The 20744-nt window shown below is 42.4% G+C and overlaps 2 protein-coding genes across 3 annotated transcripts; one reads left to right on the top strand and one right to left on the bottom strand.

Moving 5' to 3' along the window:
• Nucleotides 1–225: 225 nt before the first annotated feature.
• On the top strand, nucleotides 226–3828 carry LOC143332053 (serine protease HTRA2, mitochondrial-like). 2 transcript variants are annotated; one of them, XM_076749295.1, is made up of 9 exons: nucleotides 323–573; nucleotides 604–924; nucleotides 1023–1227; nucleotides 1733–1927; nucleotides 2162–2194; nucleotides 2703–2811; nucleotides 2913–2982; nucleotides 3080–3175; nucleotides 3255–3828. In XM_076749295.1, exons 1-9 carry the CDS (start codon nucleotides 464–466, stop codon nucleotides 3418–3420), a joined length of 1305 nt encoding a protein of 434 aa, XP_076605410.1. In that variant the 5' UTR covers nucleotides 323–463; the 3' UTR covers nucleotides 3421–3828. The 2 variants fall into 2 exon arrangements, with proteins under 2 accessions (XP_076605409.1, XP_076605410.1); XM_076749294.1 differs by having other exon boundaries at nucleotides 226–924.
• A 113-nt stretch (nucleotides 3829–3941) lies between these two features.
• Nucleotides 3942–17733, bottom strand: hif1aa (hypoxia inducible factor 1 subunit alpha a). Its single transcript, XM_076749293.1, has 15 exons — nucleotides 17403–17733; nucleotides 9734–9924; nucleotides 9086–9246; nucleotides 8801–8885; nucleotides 7951–8060; nucleotides 7589–7791; nucleotides 7261–7367; nucleotides 6978–7125; nucleotides 6534–6838; nucleotides 6233–6429; nucleotides 6000–6122; nucleotides 5626–5882; nucleotides 5449–5548; nucleotides 5268–5358; nucleotides 3942–5152 (listed from the first exon to the last, which is right to left on the bottom strand). Exons 1-15 carry the CDS (start codon nucleotides 17432–17434, stop codon nucleotides 4989–4991), a joined length of 2274 nt encoding a protein of 757 aa, XP_076605408.1. The 5' UTR covers nucleotides 17435–17733; the 3' UTR covers nucleotides 3942–4988.
• Between the last annotated feature and the right edge of the window lie 3011 nt (nucleotides 17734–20744).

Genomic DNA, 20744 nt, shown 5'->3' on the forward strand with positions numbered 1-20744 from the left:
CCTGTTATTCTGAAACTTTTTTTATATAAGAGTAATGCAAACTCGGTTTAACCTTAAAATATGTTGTGCCTTCAACTGTTCTTTTGTATATATCTGTAAATAACTGCATTATTGTTTATTACTATGTATACATTTCCCATTTTGTCCAGCGGGGGGCAGTAATACGACAATTAGCGCTTAATTTGCCAAAAACCTTAGAAGAAGAAATTCTGCGCAGTCTCGCTTGAAGTTAAATTTCCGGTATAAGGTGGACGCTGTCTTGGCTGTTGATAGTCCTCAGTCCCGTGAAGACAAGAATAAAATTCAGAGGAAGTATTTGCAATGTATTGTTTTTGTTCACATGAACAGTGTGGCTATTACAATTAGTACAAAACGGACCGTCCTCGTTGTAAATATACGTGGATATAAAGTGTTGTTAAGCTGTTGTTAAACTCCTGACCCAGTGTGACAGAAGTGATGCAACATGGCAGCAACTCCTCTCAATAGATGTTTTCTCTCTGCGCTGAGGACACATGCTCGGTGTCAGAGCCGCGGACTAAACTCTTTAGCAGAGAGGACAGTCAGCCGGGTGTCCTCTGCGGTGATATGTCACCACAGGGGGACAGAAGGACACACGAGCCTGGGCAGGGGACCCACGGTGGAGTGGGACAGGAAAGGTGGTCGGGACAACAGCAGCTCCCCCCTGCTCAAGTCAGTGTCGGTGGCTTTGGGACTCTGTGGTGCGGCGCTTCTGGACGGTCAAAAAGAGGATGAAGCAAAGGACAGAAGAGTGTCGATATCCGGGCGGTGTCTGCAGTTCATTCTGCCGTCAGCTCAGTGTGCTGCTCCCTTTAAACCCGACAGCCCTCGGTATAAATACAACTTTATTGCAGATGTGGTCGAGAAGTCCACCCCAGCTGTCGTCTATATTGAAATCGTGGGCAGGTGAGTTGCCGTAAAGGTGCAATATATGTTTGGATTAACTCAAAGAACACATTTTGCTTCCAGGCTGAATAACATCAACTTCTTTTACGGTTGTACAGGCACCCATTTTCAGGGAGAGAAGTCCCAGTGTCAAACGGCTCTGGTTTCATTATTAGCAGTGATGGTCTCATCGTCACCAATGCTCATGTTGTGGCCAACAAGAGAGGCGTCCGAGTGAAGCTCACCAATGGAGATATGTACAATGCCACGGTGCAACACGTTGATCCCGTGGCGGACATCGCCACCATCAAAATCACTGCGAGGGTGAGCAGCAAACTACAGTGATCTCTGCTGGAGGAGCTGTACGTTCATTGTCATCTTACTCAATCCACATTTGCTTCCATCACGGTGTGTGGAAACATCAAGACCAACACCCATTTCAACACAATCACAATCCTGTTACTTAACATTTATTTCAATGAAAATCTTTGAGATTGTAACTTTAAGAGAAGGAACACACAACCGGGTTTTCCTTATGAGAATAACAAGGCTGTAATTCATACAGTCTGCTGAAAGACCTCTATAGCAGAACTCATGAATAGTCCTCTGTTTTCCTCCTCTAAAAGCAGCACTGTGATAGAAGAACTAAAGGCTGATCCAACATCTTTAATAGAGCAGGACTCTTACTCGATGGGATCAGTGCAGCAACAAAAACAGGGCATAGATAAAGTGGGAAGTTCTGTTCTTTGGACAGTATGAGACAGTATGAATGACCCCTGAGTGGCGAGGATGCACTGTTGAACTGCTCTGTCTCTCCCCTGACACCCAGAATCCTTTACCCACGCTCACCCTCGGCCGGTCGTCTGATGTTCGACAAGGGGAGTTTGTGGTGGCCATGGGAAGCCCGTTTTCTTTACGGAATACAATCACGTCAGGAATCGTCAGCTCGGTGCAGAGAGGCAGTAAGGAGCTGGGCCTGTCCAACTCCAACATGGAGTACATCCAGACCGACGCAGCTATTGATGTGAGTATTCTGCACTGATTTGATTTGAGGGCGTGTTTACGGCCACGTCTTGAGTTCTTGTGCGCAGGGGAAGAAAACTGAAAGCTGATGGTGTCTGTGGGCAGATGAAAGGCCACATGATATTTCCAAATGTCAGGAACAAACGGAAATATAAACCTGATGAGAGGGTTTACTGTGAGTTTGAAATGCCTCATGATGCTTCTTGACATCACATGTGACTGATTTGTTTTGCAGTTTGGAAATTCCGGAGGTCCTCTGATTAACTTGGTGAGTCACCGATCCTGCTTTAATGTAACCAAACCTGCTCTGACTGTTGTGTAACGTTTGAACGGACACAAGATTTTCAGGTTGTTAAGTGTCCTGTAATTACAGTTGTTAATATTACATGAAATATCAATCAATCAATCAATCAATCAATTAATATTACAGATTGTTGCATTTTTCAACTTTTTGTCTCTTGTCACAGGATATGTAAACTGATAGTTCAAGTGTGGGGATGATGTCTGTTTAGTTTAAAGTTCGTTTTGAGAAAATGACCTTTAAAGATATGTGTTGTAAAATTCCATATATTTGTAGACATAGAAATCAGACACTACAGATCACCATGACATGTGATTGAGTCAGAGTCCATTGAATGTGAGCTAGTTTGCATACATTTCCAGAACAGAAATCTGAACTGAAACTGCAGGCTTTTTAATCGACATTACTCAACTTCGGCCGCCAAATAACAATGACTCACACCTCCTGATCTGAATGTGTTGTCTCCTCTAATCAGGACGGTGAAGTCATCGGTATAAACACCATGAAGGTCACTGCAGGGATCTCCTTTGCTATTCCATCCGATCGCCTCAGGGTTTTCATTGATCAAGCAGCAAAAAAGAAAAGTAAGGACAGACGACGACTCTTTCTGATGTCCACATTCTCTGTAGCATCCATCTGTAAGAAATTATTTTCACTCATCCTGTTTTTGTACATCTTCCTCCAGACTCTTGGTTCGGTGAGTCAGAGACGAAGCGGCGGTACATTGGCGTAATGATGCTGACGCTAACGCCGAGGTAAACTCTTCACAATCAGACACGCCTGCAGTAAAACCGAGTCAGGGCAGAGCTGACATCTAAAACCAGATGTTTCTGTTTGGCCCCTTTGCTTCAGCATCATCGCAGAGCTGAAGCTGAGAGACCCATCCTTCCCAGACGTGACACACGGCATCCTGATTCACAAAGTGATCATGGGCTCGCCGGCTAACAGGTAAGCGCACCACGCTACTGTGTGTGGATGAACGGTGAAGGATCAAGTGTTTGTTGCGGCTAACTCATACTTGTTTCAGAGCTGGTATGCTACCAGGAGACGTCGTGGTGGAGATAAACGGGGTGAAGGTGAACACCTCTGAGGAGATCTACCAAGCCGTCCGCAGCAGCGACCAAATCACCATGGTGGTGCAGAGAGGCCGCGAGCTGATTCAGCTTCAAATGACTCCGGAGTACACAGAATGACTCGTCACGGTAACCTGATGGACATACGGCCACATGATTAGTTCATGTACGCAAGAAAACTGTGAAATGTGATAGTGAGCTGTGTTTGTAATTTAATGAACGCTTAATCAAGTTGGGTTGTTTGACGTACATAGGTCCAGTTTTTGGTGACTTTTGTTAAACATTTCGCTGATACTGCAAATCAAGTTACAGAGACGAGTCTGCAGTGTCAGCTGAAAGGAAATAAACTTCTCTGAAGAAATTTCTTTGGCTGAGGGCTGCGACCAAACAATGGGTTCATTGTCATTTCTCAAACTGTTTGAATCGTCGCAAACCTGCCAGCACCTAAAGAATTAATGGATAAACAGTCCAGAACAGTATTTGGTCTGCGGTTTCTTCAAGTACAATAAATGTTTTTTTTGTAACTCTAGAAATGTTTTGTGTTTTCTTACTTGACAAAGTAGTAAAACTAGTCATGAGTTAAGTGACGGATAGTTTCTACAGGATTTGTCAACTACAAATCAATGAAACCTGAAACAATATACTTTATTAAAGCCATTTAATGTTAGACAGCAACAAGAAGCATGACAGACCCAACAATATGGCATAGAGAAATGGTATTAAACTGACAACCATTAACTGAGCAAACAAGTTTGACAACTCACGAATGCTACTATGATGACAATGATCACACGATTAAAATGAATTGCTGAGATCTCACTTATTTTAAACAGACTATTTTGAGTATGTCGCGCACAGTAAAAACCAAAAACATGAATTCACTTCATGTTAAAGAGAGAAATGCCAATCCTCCATGAGAAGAAAACAAAGTGAAGACTCGTACTTCATGTTGAGAGCGAGAGTCGAAGCTGTGACGCCATACTGAGTAAATTAAAATTTCCCTGGTATATGTACATTAACACACACTTACAGTAAAGTAATTAAGTGACATGTACTGGACTGCTACACAATTAAATGCTTTTACCTCAAAGACTGATAGCTATTAAATGGAGATAACATTCAAACCACCTAAGGTTTAAACAATATGTTCATACATCTGGACTAGAGACATTTGTTAGGTACGAATACTACAACATACAAGTATGGGAGGAAAAATAAAATTGTTCAAATCCCATTAAAACGACTTTAAAAAGGCTTAATATATATTGCTGGTAATATTTTTCTTTTTAAGAAAATATAAATTGTGCGACTGAAGCTTACAATACACTGCTGGCAGTAGCGCCAGGTTCTGTGGTGACCGGCTGGAAAAGGGTCATCTGTCGAGGCGCTGTGTGCTGAGAGACTCCCCGAAAGAGAGGGAAAAAAAAAAGAGAGAGAATTTGACATCTCATGATGCCTGAATCCCTTGCACCAAAACCCAGATGCTGCTATGGCGTTTGTCACGGTGGAATGCTGCAGATATCACATGATGTGCACAAACGGCAGCCAAACTAAAGTCAAACTCGTACAGGTACATAAATAAGGGGCAGTGGGGTTGAGTGGGTGGGGGTCTTGGAGAGGGAGTGACAATATGGGGGAGAAATTGTAGTGTCCAGTCTAGTTCAGCAGTGAGCAGGCTAAGCATTGACTCAGTTGACGTGGTCCAGAGCGCGCAGCAGCTCCTCGCCCTGCAGCAGGTACTGACGACCCTGTAAGGGGGCGTTGACCTCGCAGTCGTCGCGGGTGAGCTGTGGCAGGGTGAGGAGGGCGCTGGTGCCCTCTGACGTGCTGCCCAGCAGACGGCTCGCCAAATCTGAGTGAAAACAAGATACTAGAGAGTTAGAGTTCTGTTGATGTCTCAGGCAGTCTAAATAACATGGACATTAACATTAAATTTGCAGGATTTACTGCAGATTTACTTAGTTCACCTGAAGGCAGCACAAGTATGGTCCTGGTTGTTCCCGACTCTGAGGCCTTCAGTTTCTTGCCCTGCTCCAGTTGTTCCTGGCGCACAGTTCCCTGAAAAATCATCAAATGCAGACACTCAAACTTTCCATCTCTAAATACAAAATAAGATCTGTAAGTCATGTTTGGATGTTGAGGACTCACCTGTCCAATCATCTCTTTTATGTCACCCAGTTTTCTTTTGCGCTGTGTGTTCTGAGCTGCCAGGGTCCTGAGCGAGACTTCCTTGTCCGGCTGTGTGGTCCTGCAGCACAGCAAGTCATTAGCTAACCCAAAAAATGATGTGATAAAGCAACACATGGAGCATCTGGGAGACCTCACCTCTTAGCAAGGATGGTGGCGAGATGGGGGGCTTTTACTGGCTCGGGTGGTGCTGGGGAAGCCGTGCGACTGCCCGGTGAGCTGAATGGGGAGCTGGGATAGCTGTGGATGTCCTGTGTGACCTGGACTGGAGAACTCTGAAGGGGTTTGACTGGTCCACAAGATAGAGGCTCGTCTGGGGGCAGACTGCGCAGCTGGAAATCATCGTCCATGGGGATGTAGGGAGCCAACATCTCCAGATCTAAGTCTTCCATTGCCTGAAGGGCAGTAAAAAGGTCTAATGAACCAGAATACAGAGAACTTTTGACTGTATTAGGTCGACCATGAACTTATTTAAATGCAGTAAAATTAACAGCATCTCCTGCTTTTATTACATGTGTGGTGAAGGGGGTCTTGGGCTCTGTATCAATGGCAAACAGCTTCTCCACCAAGTCGAGTTTGAAGTCTGAGCTCATGTCTGAGTCCATGGGGAAACAGAAGTCCAGCGAACTGTCAGCCTAATGAGAAGAGAAGTTAAAGATTAAGCCCTTCTAAGTACACCTTAGTGACTGGACCACAAATGTCTGCTGTCTGTACAGCAAAATGACAATAATTCACTCTGTGTTACCCCTGAGGAGCTGGCTGGTGTAGAGGACGGGGCTGGAGCATAGCTTTCAGCTTTTACATCCTCAGAGGTGGTGGTGGTGACGTGGAGAGGCTCGCTGGGCGGCAGAGGGGACAGAGGCAGAGCGAGCTTGTCACTGGTGGAGGGAAGCATCACATCATTGTAGAGAGGGACATCCTTCAGCAGCTGGATCTCTGAATCTGTACCAAAACACAGAATGAGGTCAGAATGGTTTCCATAACCCACGACAGAAATTCTGATGTATGCTGCGGAGTAGTTTCAGAGTGTATCTGAGGCCACGAACCAGGGCAGCTGAAGTCCAGGGAGATGATGGTGTCCCCGGCAGCTGGGGCCAGCAGGGTGAGAGCCTCGGGCTCCTCCTTCAGCTGGTCGTACAGGCTAACCAGCGGTTGGGCCTCTACCGCCTGAGTGAACAGTTTGATGACATCCACCTCCGGGCCCTTCTCCTCCACCTCCTCCTTCGGCAGGGCTGTGGGCTGACCGCTCTCGACGGCAGCCTTTTCTTCCTCCTGCTGCAGCTCCTCCTTCACTGGCTTGACATCCTCGGTCTGCTCCAGAGACAGGATCAGCTTCTCGTCCTGGATGCCACTGCAAGAGTCATGCAGCCATAGCATTGAGTTTACTGAGGATTTTGCAATGGACAAAAATAATAATAATACTTTTGTACATACTAATACATCACAATTTCTTCTGAAATTACTGACTATTCAAGAAGCCTTTATAGTACCTGAGCACAAAGTTGACACAGACGACACACTGTGGCTGGGAGTTCTTGTTGTTGTAGATGACAGTGGCTTGGGTTTCCACCCACACAAAACCTCCCCTCTTGGCCAGCATCCGGTATTGGCCTGTGCAGACCTGGCCCTTTGCGAACACTAACAGCAATTAGAAACGAAAGTGGAAAGTTAGAATGAGACATTTAGTTCAAGGTTTGGCAAAAATAACAGCTGAAATTTGCTGTGGAACAAGTTCTAATTTAAGCTTCAGGTGCTCTCAGCGTTCATGCTTACAGTTGTGGTGAGTCTTGGTGAGATGGTCTGAGTCCTGCGCATGATAGTACTCATACACAGAACGATTCAGCAGGTCCTCTGGATCATAACCCATGAGCTCAGTGATCCTGGAAAAGGAGAAAAAAAACAAAAAAAAACAAAAAAAGATCAATCTTCCACTGACTCGCTAAGGAGATTTAGAGACTATGCTCCTGTGGTACCTACTCTGAACACTAGGTGGCTCTTCGTGACTATGCTTGTGAGAGCTTTGGCACTATTAGGTGGTGAAAAGCACCACAGGTGGCTTAACAGGAAATCGTATAATATCCTCTCAGATGTGAAAGCTCACCTCTCATCACAATACGTGAACTTCATGTCCATTGTGTGGCGGCTGAGAAAGGTCTTGGTGTCCAGAGGGACCTCAATGTTGGAGGGGTGTGGGATGGGGTCACAGATCAAAACCAGGTAGGGGACAGGTGGCTCCTTTCGGCCGTTGGGAGTCTGTTCAGTGTGGCTGTCATACACACGGATATGACCTGAGCAGTGGAGCACCTGCAGAGAGAAGACACGAGGGTTTGACCTGAGTTCATAACCGATTCAAATAATGACCTCATCTAATGCAGGACTGTATTTATATCAAAACTCACATGATGGTCTAGATTCCTCTATTACACGAGAGACTAGTTTCTCAATGATTCCATAACACCTTACCTTCCATGTGGCTGACTTGACGTTGACAGTGCGTCCCCTGCTTGTGAGAGTGCACTTCATTCGGAGGAAGAAGCTGCGCTCTGTGTTTGGTTCCTTGGCCTTTTTGGAGCCTGAAATCACATGAGCAGGAAGAGAGACACAGCTTGAAAGAGGAAACCAGCCTCTCGTGTTGTCATTTCAACACCGTTAGCACTGCTTCTGCCACAATCTTTTTTTTATTTCAGTCTTTCATTGTAAACTTTTGCCAACTGCCACCGGATCAAATTTGCATTAGGGGAAGACGTTGAGCCGTGATGTTTTGTCCTGTGCTCAGCTACAGCAAGACAAAGAGGAAGTGCAGCGAGCAACCATTGCAGCTGAGGTAACATCAGTGCCTCAAATTAGCATGCATTGATAACAAATTATGTTATGAAGCACATTTCCGATGGAAGCGCTGCAAAGAATTCACTTAATTATTTTCACTTAAAAATTCATCTGAGAAACTTAATCTAACCCACGGGAAGTGACACAAAAACGTAAACCAATTCAACCCACTGACACAAAGCAAGGCCAAACTCTGTGGTGCATGTAAAACAGAAAATGGGTTGTAGCGTTCTGTTCCAGTAATGCTTCGTGAAAGGTCACTGAAGTACACACTAGCCAACTCTAATCACTCTGACCTGAGGCTTGAAGTGGGGAAAATGATAACTTGTTCTGACAGCCTCCTGGTCTGAATCTGCCAGCTCAGTCTGAATTGGACTCCCTGCTGATTGGGGCACTGTCAGACCTGACAGAGTGCTAGTGTGTGCCCGTCTCTGTCCGTTAGTGAGGTCTTACAATGTGACACTGCTCCCTGTTGTTTGTCCCTCACCTGTTCTGTGGACCAGCATCTCCCTCAGCTCCTCGTGGTCACAGGGATGTATGAAGTCAAACACACTGTGTCCAGTCAAGTCAAACTGCAGCGGAAAGAGTTATGCAGTTATAGTTGTCCATGGTAAACACTGCACAGTCAATGGTGCAGTGATTTTAATGAATAACATTGGAAACACCCATTTTTTTGGCGTCAAATGTTCTGCTTCTGACTCTGTATGTCATCAATCCTACGCTCTCACGTCTACTTTCTCTTTAATGCAGACAGACAGCAAATCAGACCTACCTGTGCCAGCCCGAGGCACTTGTTGATATTCTCGGAGAGATAGATCATATCTCCGTCTTCAGACAACACCATGAGAAAGCCCTCCAGTGCCTTTAGATAGGAGCTGTTGAGTTGGATATCCAGATCGGTTTCCTCCTCTGCCACTGGCTCATCTAGAGGAGCTAAAAGGGAGGGGATGGGAGAGATTAAGACAGAGAAAAGAAAAACAAGTGGAAATGAGGCAAAGGACATCAAACGTTTTTGTTGTCCAATGAGCATATTTGGAGGACAGGACGCTGCAACACAGGAAACACACGGTACCCACATACATCTGCAAATTGATCTACATCTGTGCATATCTGAGTGGATTTCTTACAGTAGCTGACTTGGCGCTTAACCATCGATCACTGTCTTCAGTTTTCCTCTGCATCTGAAACTGTGCTCACTTTTTCTTTCACTCTCTTTAGCATGTCCTTTCCTTCCTCCAGCAGATCCTTTACATTCTTTTACTTACGGGTAACCACAGTGAAAAAATTATGAAATTTTCTCAAGAATGTGGCGTCTTCGTAATCCATTCTCGCACGATTTACTTGTCACTTCAGAGTACAACAAATACAGATGTGCTCCAAGCTAAATTCTCTACTGATACTGACACCTGCAGATACTGACCATTGTTGAGCAGCTTCCTCATCCGCAGGTAGCTGATGGTGAGCCTCATTATGGAGGCCTTGTCCAGGCTGGAGCTGACACTGTGGGGCAGGGGCAGCTCCTGGGCCAGCTGGTAGAACACCTCCGACTCCTTCCCACGCCGGCATCGCGCCGCATCCCTCGACTTCTCCTTCCTACGCTCCGAGCTCACCCTGCGGGAGACAGGTGGTGGATCAGCTACAGCCTGGCCACATACTGGTTTTGGTCCAACTATGCACACTACAAGAGCTGACATCCCCCTTTCTCCACTGAGAATGTGTGCAGAGTCCGCTCAGCCACTGGACCGTCACTGGGGAGGCTGCTGCAGTTTGCAACACGCAAGCTCAGGGACAAGCTGCCGTCTAGACCCCCGTCAGACTCATTTACATACATGGCTATCTGCCACCGTCTTATTGGCTGTTGTCCAAACAAAATTAAATCCACCCCCTCAGAGTGATTGGCTGGGATGCCGGGCATGGACTCTCCTGTCTGTCTCCTGGTGCAGAGCCAAGCTGTGTGCAACACCACTCATTGTGACATTTACGAGCCTCGCTCGACAGACCTACATGAAGGAGAATGATAATACTGGCACTAATGCAAGGTGCACACACAGACTGAGTGACACCTTCAACTACCAGGACAAACAAACAGTCATATTTTCTATCATTTTACATTAGCATCCCTCATAATTGCTTACTGCTTGTACTAGCTCCATTTACATTGATCATTTATGGCAGTTGTCCAAAGTCTGGCTAATGGACTCTCACCAGACTGTAAACAAGACCTTAAGACCTGGCAGTATTTTATAATGCCAAAGTACAGCAGATTTATAAAGGACACAATGACTAGTAGAAGTTTATACCAAGCACAATCTCACAACCTATCGGCTATCCTCCAAATGATGATTTGGCCTCTGGGTGCAATGGCCAGTGTTTCAGGTCTTCCAGTGTAGCCAGCGGATATCTGAATAACGGACATCCAGGCCAAGACTTCCTCTTCCACACATTCTTTACAGTCCAATTAGGCCCTTGAGACGAAAGAATTGAGCTGGAGTTGAGAGACACCTCATCTCTATAAACAGGTATCTGTATATGAATGCAGATAAATTTAAAAAAGCAAAGATTAAATAAAAAGTTAAATTCCACTGAGTGCAGAGAATGCACTTCAACCAATGGGTTCTGCCTGTCTTGCTCTCCACGCGGTCTGTTTACCTGCATGCAATGAAATCCCACTCAAATATAATTGGTCCGCACTACTCGGACTACAAAGGGAAATCAGAACCCTTCTGATACCAAAATCTTGTCCTTTGCCGATAGATTCTGCATTCATACGCAGGTATCTGTTTATAGAGATTACACTAAGCACTGAATTAAGTTTGTATTTGTATTGGTGAGCATGTGCGAAGCTCACATGACCACTTACATAAACAGACTAAATCTTCAACATAATTATAGTTGTTGACAGAAAACCTGACTGCTGCTGAATTTATACCACTACCTCTTATCCTCACATACATTTCGATGACAATAGAGAACAATCACAAAAGAATGGATGGCAGCGCAAAAGCCCTTGGCTTTGAAACATGAACCTAATTGAAATTGATCTGTAATGTATTTACAGCACTGACCAAGGCCACACTGTTATTTGATGCTCTCTAACAAAAGAATGGACCAATTAACTAAAATTAGCCTACTGCATACAAATCACCTGTCAGGATTGCAGACAGATTTTTCACAGCACAGAGAAGGTTAGAAAATGCTTTTGGTATTAGACTAAAAGTTTCCACCAAGTGCAAATGACAAAAATAGACCTCTGTGGTAAAAAATCTGAGCATGGCCTTTGTTTCCCAGAAAGCTTCAAACCAGGCACTGAGGCACTGACTGAAGCCTGAGAAAAACATCTGTGAGCCTGTACACACACCAAGATGTTGTGTACATACTATTGCTCAGATGCCTCCATACATAGTTTCACACAGCATAAACACTTGGAATTTAAATGGAAAAAATCAAAATACAAATACAAAAAAAAAAGAAAAACCCAAACCCACCCAAACCCATGTTGGATTGTGGCCCAACCACTACTCCACTGAGCATTTTCCCTTGTTCATCTAATCCCCAATTCATGACAAATGCCTGCAGACTTAAATTATGTCTGATTTAGGTTCATAGTGGCACTTCCACTAAAAACCATGCTCCTCTCAAAGATGTTTGTGTGTACTGTAATATAAACAACCTAGACAGTAATTATAGCTACAAGCACAAGCGTGTACATTCATCCACATGTTTGGACATTAATCAATAACATTGACAAATATTTACAGTATCTCCTGTCAACCCCATGGAATATATCAAGAATAGCTGGTCATCATCAAAGCTGGCTGCGGTTACGTAACCAGCTCTCTACTGAAACTATCACCACCTACATTCATGCAAAAAGGGTAAACTATGACTGGCAAAGTCATCTTGGTAAGATAGGGGCTCAGCTTATGATGATTTTATAACAGATAGCACATTGTTATGCGCTGTGATCCCATGGGAAGCTAGATGATTGATTTTACACGCCTGTACACAAATAGTTTTCTTTGATAGTGACTATATTCCATTGTCTCACATGCCTTCATGCAAATCCTATCCAAATGAAGTTCAGCTGTAATATTCCACTGTGGTACACTTCCACTGGACACGGACGAGCAAAACAGAGGACTGCATTTAACCAAGCCTTCATTAAACACAACAAACAGTACAATGTAGAAGCCTTCATGTATTACTACAATACCAGAACTCTATTATTATCTTTTAAGAGTCACAAGAGGAGTAGTAAACTTATCTAAACATGCAGATCATAAAGACGGCAGACTGCAGTCATAGTTTTGAAGTCATATTCAATACGGTGATACTTTACCGTAAAAATAAAATTGCTGCTATTTCATGGCCCACCTCCACAGTTTTCAAACTTATAACGGGGAGAAGAAAACGGCTTTTATTCTTTGACTTGAAACATGCAATGAAAACAGAACAGCTCCTTTTATGATAAAAACAAAGCCGAGCAGAGAGGCCGGCATTACACAACATGGTCATGCATGCCCAGCAGTCCTCTGCCTGACATGCTTCAACACGGTCACATTTGCACTTTCACTGGCTTTAATCAGACGTGTTTTGTTTTCTAATAATCAATTCTAGTATTATGTGAAAAAAAAAGGATTTGAGTTTTCAGATGTAAAAGAGTGGAGATTACTGGATAAACAAACCAGTGTACAATGAAAATCACCCTTTCCAATGATACCATTTTGTTGCCAAGGGCTGACCTATTTTACGAGAGAAATGTTCTCACTATCTGTCAGTCCTGCTTAGTGTGACAGTAAACATTGTCTTATCTATTATATAATCCAGTCCGGGGACACACCACAACTAAAATCTCTACCCAATATGGGGAGAAAAGCAAAGCGACACTGAAAATAAAGCCCTTTAACAGACAAATGAACCCTCAGCATGATATTCAGCTACATGAAGGGACATTTTTGGAAGCTGCATGGTAGGGGTTTCCCCTGACACTGTGATACTAACAACATACTTTACATATTGTAATGGACGATAAAAATCAATATTACACCCTATTTTGGATGTGAAATAAAGGAGCAACAGTTGAGTTAGATGCTTCAGTGATAGCAGTGTTAGATATTTCCTGGTGTTCAGCAACTCGAGCAATAAATAAATAAATAATTAACAGAGGGGAAACTCTTACTGGAAACTGAACATTTGTGCTGACTGTATTAATACATCTATGTTTATATCAAATTTCAACCATATGGACCAATAATTACCATAAATATATCTAAATACTGTATATATGAAGCACAATCTGTCTTTTGTTTTGTCTCTCACACACAATAAAGCAGTCCCTGCAGTGAGATCTTCACCACCAGCAGCAGTAGATTGAAGGCTTACAAGATTCTTAAGTTAAGTACAATAATGATAACTTCCCACCTCCAACAGAGACTCTCGACTGCCCCTCTCCAATGGGAGGTCCTGGCAAACACACCCTAAATGACAGACACTGTAAATCATTCACCAAACTAATATAATCTAAATGACCTCCTCCTGTGATACATTCCCAAGAAAGACTACTCCAGCTGATTACATCTGGCCCATGAACATCCAACTTATGCACTTAAAGGAAAAGAAAGGGTCTCTCAACTGTAGTTAGGCTCATCTGACTCACCCGGCATGGACTGCACAAATCAGCCCCTGGCTGATCAGGCATTTTACTTCCTTCAACCTGGCAGGTGTTGCCATTTACAATCTTCATCTCTGACGAGTGTTCAGTGAAGAGAGGGTATGGGGGAGTGTTCAAAATACTGCCTTGGAGAAGCTGACTTATTCTTTGTATGACCATATGACAGGATTCATTAAAATAGTAGACATCTGTAATTGTGGTAGATTCTCCAGGGTTTGACTACAAATGCTATTTTGCAGGGAAAGATATACACAGCCAAAAAAGCTTTTAAGCTTCTATTCCCCTTAAATGTGACATGTGACAAGGTAGAGACAGGTGCCTGGGAGCCAGGTGTACAACACTACGTTGATTTTTGTGTACTGCTCAAATGTTAAACTCCATTAAACAAACCATGCTGACATTTTGCCTTCAAAGCAGCAGCTAAGGCTTTTCTTCAGCATAACTTTAGAAGCTCTGTGTGGAAATTCTGAATTGAGTATTTGCAGACAGACAATGACATCATCCTTGAATCCAAAACTCAGAAGCAAACATGAGACAAAATATTTCAGAAATATTTCAGACTCCAGATTTAGATGCAGACAATGAGTCCAGTGCAAAGAAAGATCTGGCAGTCCCTGAATGATGGACAAAGTATGCGCTGGTAAAGTGAGTATTGTGTAACTGACCGGCACTGGCAAATATATTCAACATTCTTTAAATGTGTGTAAGACATGAGGTATGGAGGTATTGTTTTCATGCTTCCTTCCTTGCATTGTTCATGAAACAATGTCAAAGCCATTACAACAGTGGTGTCTTTATATATGAAAAAGCAAAAAAAAAAAAGATGAATCATTGCAAAGATAAATGTGTGATTTCACATCTTACTGCTCAAGACAAGCCTAGCTGATGCTTTCTGATATGGCATCCTTTTGAGCCTTTGCCTTCCAGTAAAGAGCAAGCTGCCCTCACAATCAATCCACCAGTCATCACAATCAAAGCTTAAAAAGTCTTAACAGCTTGTTTTCTTTTATTTATGTATATATCTGACTGAGCAGAAGCCTCTCTGTAGGTTCACTCAATCAGCTATGATGATCACCCACAGAAATGAGTGATTTTACAGTCTAATAAAAAACAAGCCCTCAGCATACATTTTCTTCATTTTTGTGCCCAATCACAAAACATGAAACAAGAAAATATGCACACACTCACAACATTAAGCCCTGCTCTATACCAGCAAGTCACACAATTTCTTTTTCCAAGTACTAACCTGCACACAAGGGGTAATTGTGTTTGAATGTCCCAGGGCAACCTGCAAATTGCCTGGCAGTGGATTGCTACACACATTTGGCCACTCCTATTGACGTCAAGCCCTAGTGATTAAGAGATGAGACAGAAATAATAACAAGCCACCTCAAAGAGACCAGCCAAAACAGCATCAAACCAGATCTGAAATCTTGATCTTTCTCAGACATCAAACTCAACAGGATGTTCACCACTTATCTAGGCCTTTACAGACTGCCAAAGTTAATATTAGCATACAATGAATAAAGCCCATGGGCCAATTGGATGCACTGTACAACAACACATTCTTATTGGGGCAAGTTGATCAATTTCACTCAACAAAATGTTGGCACAAATGCATGATACCAGGAGCCACAAGATAACAACAACAGGATGATGAAAATAACTGAACCCCTATGGAATAAATAGCACCCATGTTGAGTTAAGCCACATTTCAAAGACATTATTCTCTCTCATTACTAACTGTTAAAACAAAGGGTGACTTTTGGGAGACTGTCCAGTTATACAAGATAATAACACTCTTTTCCACCAATGATTTCATTGACTGCATATTCCATACAGAAATTTTCTATTGTCTCTTCCTCTCTGCAAGAATTCTGTTGTCGCTATTTTGTCCTTAGCTGACAGCACATGACTCCCAAAGGACTGTTGTGTGGCAAAAGTTTTGCGTACAAAAGTCTGAGTAAATTCATCGCCTGTCTGCATATTGTCAATGACAACAAAGGCCCACATCAGCAATCTGCTGGATGCAAAGATTGAGCATGCACACGTAAATTATCCTGTTCTACAGTCAATACTAATACTTAATGTTTCACAAAAATACAGTCAAGAAACACCATGAAGGCAAACTCCACATTACACTAAATTAAGACTTTGCCAGGCTTGATTGAAAGTTTTACTTAGTGACAAATAGACAATACAATTATCAGTTATTAGTCAGACAAAAACAAATCTAATATCTATGACAATCAATAAATCCTTGAACCCACTTATCTTGCAAAAACTTCATATGTGGTCTAAATATATTGGTTTCAAATGATTTTGACTTGAGTATCGTGGGTTTCAGCTTGTTCAGACTAAGTATGTAATCCTAAACCTCTGGTAAATTTTCGTAAACATATCTCGTACTTTTTAACATTTTATTCACTAAAGGAGCAATCAAACGATTAATTAACTATGAAAACAATTTTCAGCTGCAACCCTTATTTCACCTGTTGTCTGCTGAACTTGTGAACAACTTGGCCAGGTAAAGGAACCAGCTGTCATCCTGCACCCTGCAGGATGTGGTATTATCTTTGGTTTTGTCTGAATAAACAGACCTCCAGTGAAGCTTGATTACCAAATTGCCTTCTGGTGCAGACAAACCTGGTGGTCACTAACGACCTGATGATTAAAGCTAAACCTTTGTGTCAGCAAATCTTGATGTGGAATTGAAAGTAGTTTTAAACGCAACTACAACTTTCCACATATGAGGATCAAACTTTACCATAAACCATAAAAAGAAAATTAAGAAACTGCAAACCGAGAACACCTTCACTAAACCGTCCCTGATGTTAAATATTTAACAGAAACCACACACCACTTTCCAGCCCCGCTCACATGATAAGCTTGATGCATCCAACCCATACGGAACAGCACCTGTCATGTGCTATTCATAGAACAGACAGGTAGCTTAAGTCTGACATTCAGATGAAATGTAAATAAAGCTTATGTTGCCTCAAGGAGGTCTCAACGCCGATCACAAACAAAAACGTAAAGTACCCTTAGCTGACGACGTAAAATGCATTTAAAAGCAGATTTAATGAAGTTAAACAGACAAAAATACATCCGTCCAAATGCTAAGCTGTCTGCATGAACTATTTAACGTTAGCATCTTGGTTAGTAAACAGTTTAACGCCAACAGCTGCAGTTCTACGCCAGCTAGCTAGCGGTGTTAGCCGCTTGCTAACGATAACAGCGTCGCTAGCAAACGCATTTTGTCGAACTAGCACGATAAAGTGGCAGTTAACCTTGAAATAAAGCCTAAAATGGCACACCAAGAGCAGAAAGTAAACCCTAAACGAAGACCCAAGTCGTTAAATCAGCTCTTAAACAACAACATAGCCTGCTCTGTAGCATTAGCTAGCATTGACGTTACCTTTTCTTTTCTGGTACAATTCCTGTGTCCATGTCAGGACGAAAGGACCTGAGTTGAGTCTCTCTATGGGTATCAAGCTGTATCCGGGCCCGTCGAGGAAAGAACCAAAATCCCACGATTTTTCACTCAGATTAATCCGAAAATCCTCACGCGAGTAGCATACGAGGTCTCACTGTGTGTATTTTGACAAAGAAATCGAGCTTTCATCCGCTAGAAGAAACAGCCCGTTCGCGTACTCGTCTTTGGAGACAGTGCCACGCTGGAGAGAGAGGTTACTTGCGGAGACAATGTTGCGCCGTGGAGGCTCGCTGACTCCCCCCTGCCTCCGCGTGGACGCGCGCAGTCACATGTTTTCTCCATCGAGAACGCGCAGTTGAAACCCGATAGACGGACCGACCAAAAGCCAAATTCACTTAATTTAAAGTTACAGTGTTTGAGCAAATTCATCCATGACAGCAGAATAGATAATGCATGATTATACAGATCACAGTCCTATTTAAATCTCTTTTGATTTTGCCATAAAACTCCGTCTGCATTTGGAGGAGTTCAAAGGTGATCTCCTGATGAAGGCCTTGTTTTGTCAAGTGTCCCAGACAAAGGTGGAAGAAGAACGCAGAGCTTTCACTTTCAGCAAAAGCAGTAACACCACAGTGTAAAAAATGCTCTGTTAAAAGAAAGTCCTGCATCAAAATGCACTTGAAGTACAAAAAGTGCACAGTGGTCAATTTCAGAATAACATTTTCCGGATTATAATTATTTATGGATGAATGTGTTAATCAATTCAGTGTTGCAGCTAGTAATGGTGGGGCTCATTTCTATTACTTCATATGCTGCTGGGTATCTTAATATATAATAATCCATCATTATTTATTAGTTGATGAATATGTTTGTGTTATAATATGAATCGACAAACTGTCATTTCAGTTTGATAGTCTTCATGATGAGCTAAAAACAATATGCTAAAATATAAATATTTTAAAGTCAGTCAGCAAAATCATTTCATATTTGTGCAGTGCTTACCATAAAATAATATGATGTTGTATAGTATCCTAGCATTACCCTGATTTGTGCATCAAAGGCATTTTAACTAGAATCCACATCACGTTTACTGACTCAGAGATGGGTTTAGTTCTTTTTCCTGAACTGGTTTGCAGATTTCTGTCCAGTCAGGCTCCTCCTGTTTGGCAACAATTCATGTGGTCTATGATTCAGCTCTTGCTTTGGAACAGTAAAATGAAGGGAAAATGATTTCACACAGCCCCCTCACTCTCCATTACGATGTACAATTCTTCGTCCTCATAGTAAGAACATGCTGGTTTTTGAATCTGACCTTGACAAGTAAGCGAAGATTTGGTTCCCAGAAGTGCTGGCTTGATGGTATTACATGTCAGTGTAAGTGGCAGAGCTGCAGACTTTGACAGGAGTACAAATAAATACATGACCGGGCAGGCATTCTATGGCCAAGCTGATACCCTGTGAATTTATAGACACCTTCTATTGTCTCTTCTTCTGTGGAGGAATATTGTTGTAGCTATTTTGTCATCAGCTGACAGCACATGACTCCCAAAGTCCTCTGTCCACTCTGCTGTCCTGCTGACTGATCTGTTGATCACTTTTATATATCGGGACAAATTTGTTTATGATGTGACCTGCATGCAGGCCTGTAAACCACAGTGTGAGAACTGAGAGTAAATCAGAGAAAAGTATAACATATATGGGAGTCTATCTATGTTTCCAGGGTCCTATGTCCCAAAGTATAATGTTCTGACCCTATAATTGTGTTAACCCTGAGAACATAGGACCTTCTGTCATGTTCCTATTATGTGCGAAATAAACTCAGGAGCATAGGAATGAACATACATGGCACGTACACTACACAGGTCTTCAGGATTCACCTGGTTCTTACACTGTGCTCTGGAGCAGACATGACAGAGCTGGTTACACCTATATTCATTTTCATTCATTATCATATATTCATTATTCTTTACCCCACTCTTTTGTATATACTTGTTGTTTTTTTTAATTTGCATGCACTTGTTACACTACTCTATCTGCTTTATTGATGCTGCTGTAATTTGGAATTTCCCCTCACGGGACTAATAAAGGAATATTGAATTGAATTAAATTAAATTGAATTGAATTGAACATGGAAGTCAACACTGTGTGTTACAGGTTACCGTAAAGATTACTCAGTTGTAATAAACACTGTTTACCTATTTAGTCATTCTGATTAACTCTACGATTGTCTGGAAGTTGTGTCGTGTGCTAGCCACACCTTTTTCTGAGCTATTAGTCACCTCAGGAAGGTGAACTCATGGTGCCACCTAAAACACTGTTAGCCTATTTTCCGAGCCCTGTCAGTCATCTCTGTAGGAGCAAACAGTGTGGTATTACTATCTGAGTAATGTTTATCTAGTGCACATGAATATGAACACCTGCTTTTTCTCTTTCATGGTACAATCTTTTCTTATGTCTCATATCTTGTTTTTAAAAGGTGCTATATAAATAAAGTTATCATTATTATTATTATTATTATTATTAAGTTCAATCAACATATGCTGAAAGGACTCTGCTGTGCGGTAACACCATTAACACAGATTTGAAAGAGAAATGTTGAAATGTACAAGAAAGATTGCATCGTTGTTGTAATAGTGGCCGTCCTCTGATTGAATGCTGCTTTCAGTTAATGTCTTAATCATTGTAGCCAATTTCTACAAAGGGTAAGAACCATGATCTGTCGTGTCGACTTGGGTACTGAGCATGTATGTAAACTTACAAAACTTACTCCAACAAGTGAAAAAAATAAGACACCTCAGGGAATCACTGAGGTGATGTGAATGAAGAGAGTCTTTTTCATTATCTGTTCCTCCTTTTGGGGGCATCAATCATACAAGAAGGACAGCGGGGCCAAACACTGATTCAATCAAGCAGCGCAGAGACACCGCTGGCAGCCATCAGTGTGTCTCAGTAATGAAAGTCGAGGCAGGGCTCCTAAATCTTTCCTCTCATTCAGACATCACCTGAGGAAAGCTGCCAAATGGGGCCACATTAATGGGTAAACAAAAAGTCATTCAATCCAGGGTCCATTTCTTTGCTGAGCACAAATCGACTGTTTTTTGTTGGGGGATCTTAAAGTTGATTAGTTGGCTGCTTGGCTGAAATGATGCTTAAGGTGAATCAGAGACTTAACAGGGATTTAAGCATGATAGGAAGAGCTTAACAACGGTATCAGCCTCCACTGGCGCAAATGTTTTTTTAGAAGTAAACAAAACGTTGCATTAGCAGGGCAGCTCTTTGTTTTGTGCTGTGAAAGCACAGCAGCATTGTTTTTAGTTTCAGATT

Source organism: Chaetodon auriga, chromosome 14 (assembly GCF_051107435.1).
Source record: "Chaetodon auriga isolate fChaAug3 chromosome 14, fChaAug3.hap1, whole genome shotgun sequence".
Classification (NCBI taxonomy): domain Eukaryota; kingdom Metazoa; phylum Chordata; class Actinopteri; order Chaetodontiformes; family Chaetodontidae; genus Chaetodon; species Chaetodon auriga.

Excerpts from the sequence above, each read along its gene's own strand:
- LOC143332053 (XM_076749294.1), top strand. The coding sequence starts at position 464 with ATGGCAGCAACTCCTCTCAATAGATGTTTTCTCTCTGCGCTGAGGACA. Across the intron at positions 2,983-3,079 it reads ATGCTGACGCTAACGCCGAG|CATCATCGCAGAGCTGAAGC; the intron begins GTAAACTCTTCA and ends CCTTTGCTTCAG. Across the intron at positions 3,176-3,254 it reads ATGGGCTCGCCGGCTAACAG|AGCTGGTATGCTACCAGGAG; the intron begins GTAAGCGCACCA and ends TACTTGTTTCAG.
- hif1aa (XM_076749293.1), bottom strand. The coding sequence starts at position 17,434 with ATGGACACAGGAATTGTACCAGAAAAGAAAAG. Across the intron at positions 7,792-7,950 it reads TCAAGTCAGCCACATGGAAG|GTGCTCCACTGCTCAGGTCA; the intron begins GTAAGGTGTTAT and ends TTCTCTCTGCAG. Across the intron at positions 7,368-7,588 it reads TTCACGTATTGTGATGAGAG|GATCACTGAGCTCATGGGTT; the intron begins GTGAGCTTTCAC and ends CTCCTTTTCCAG.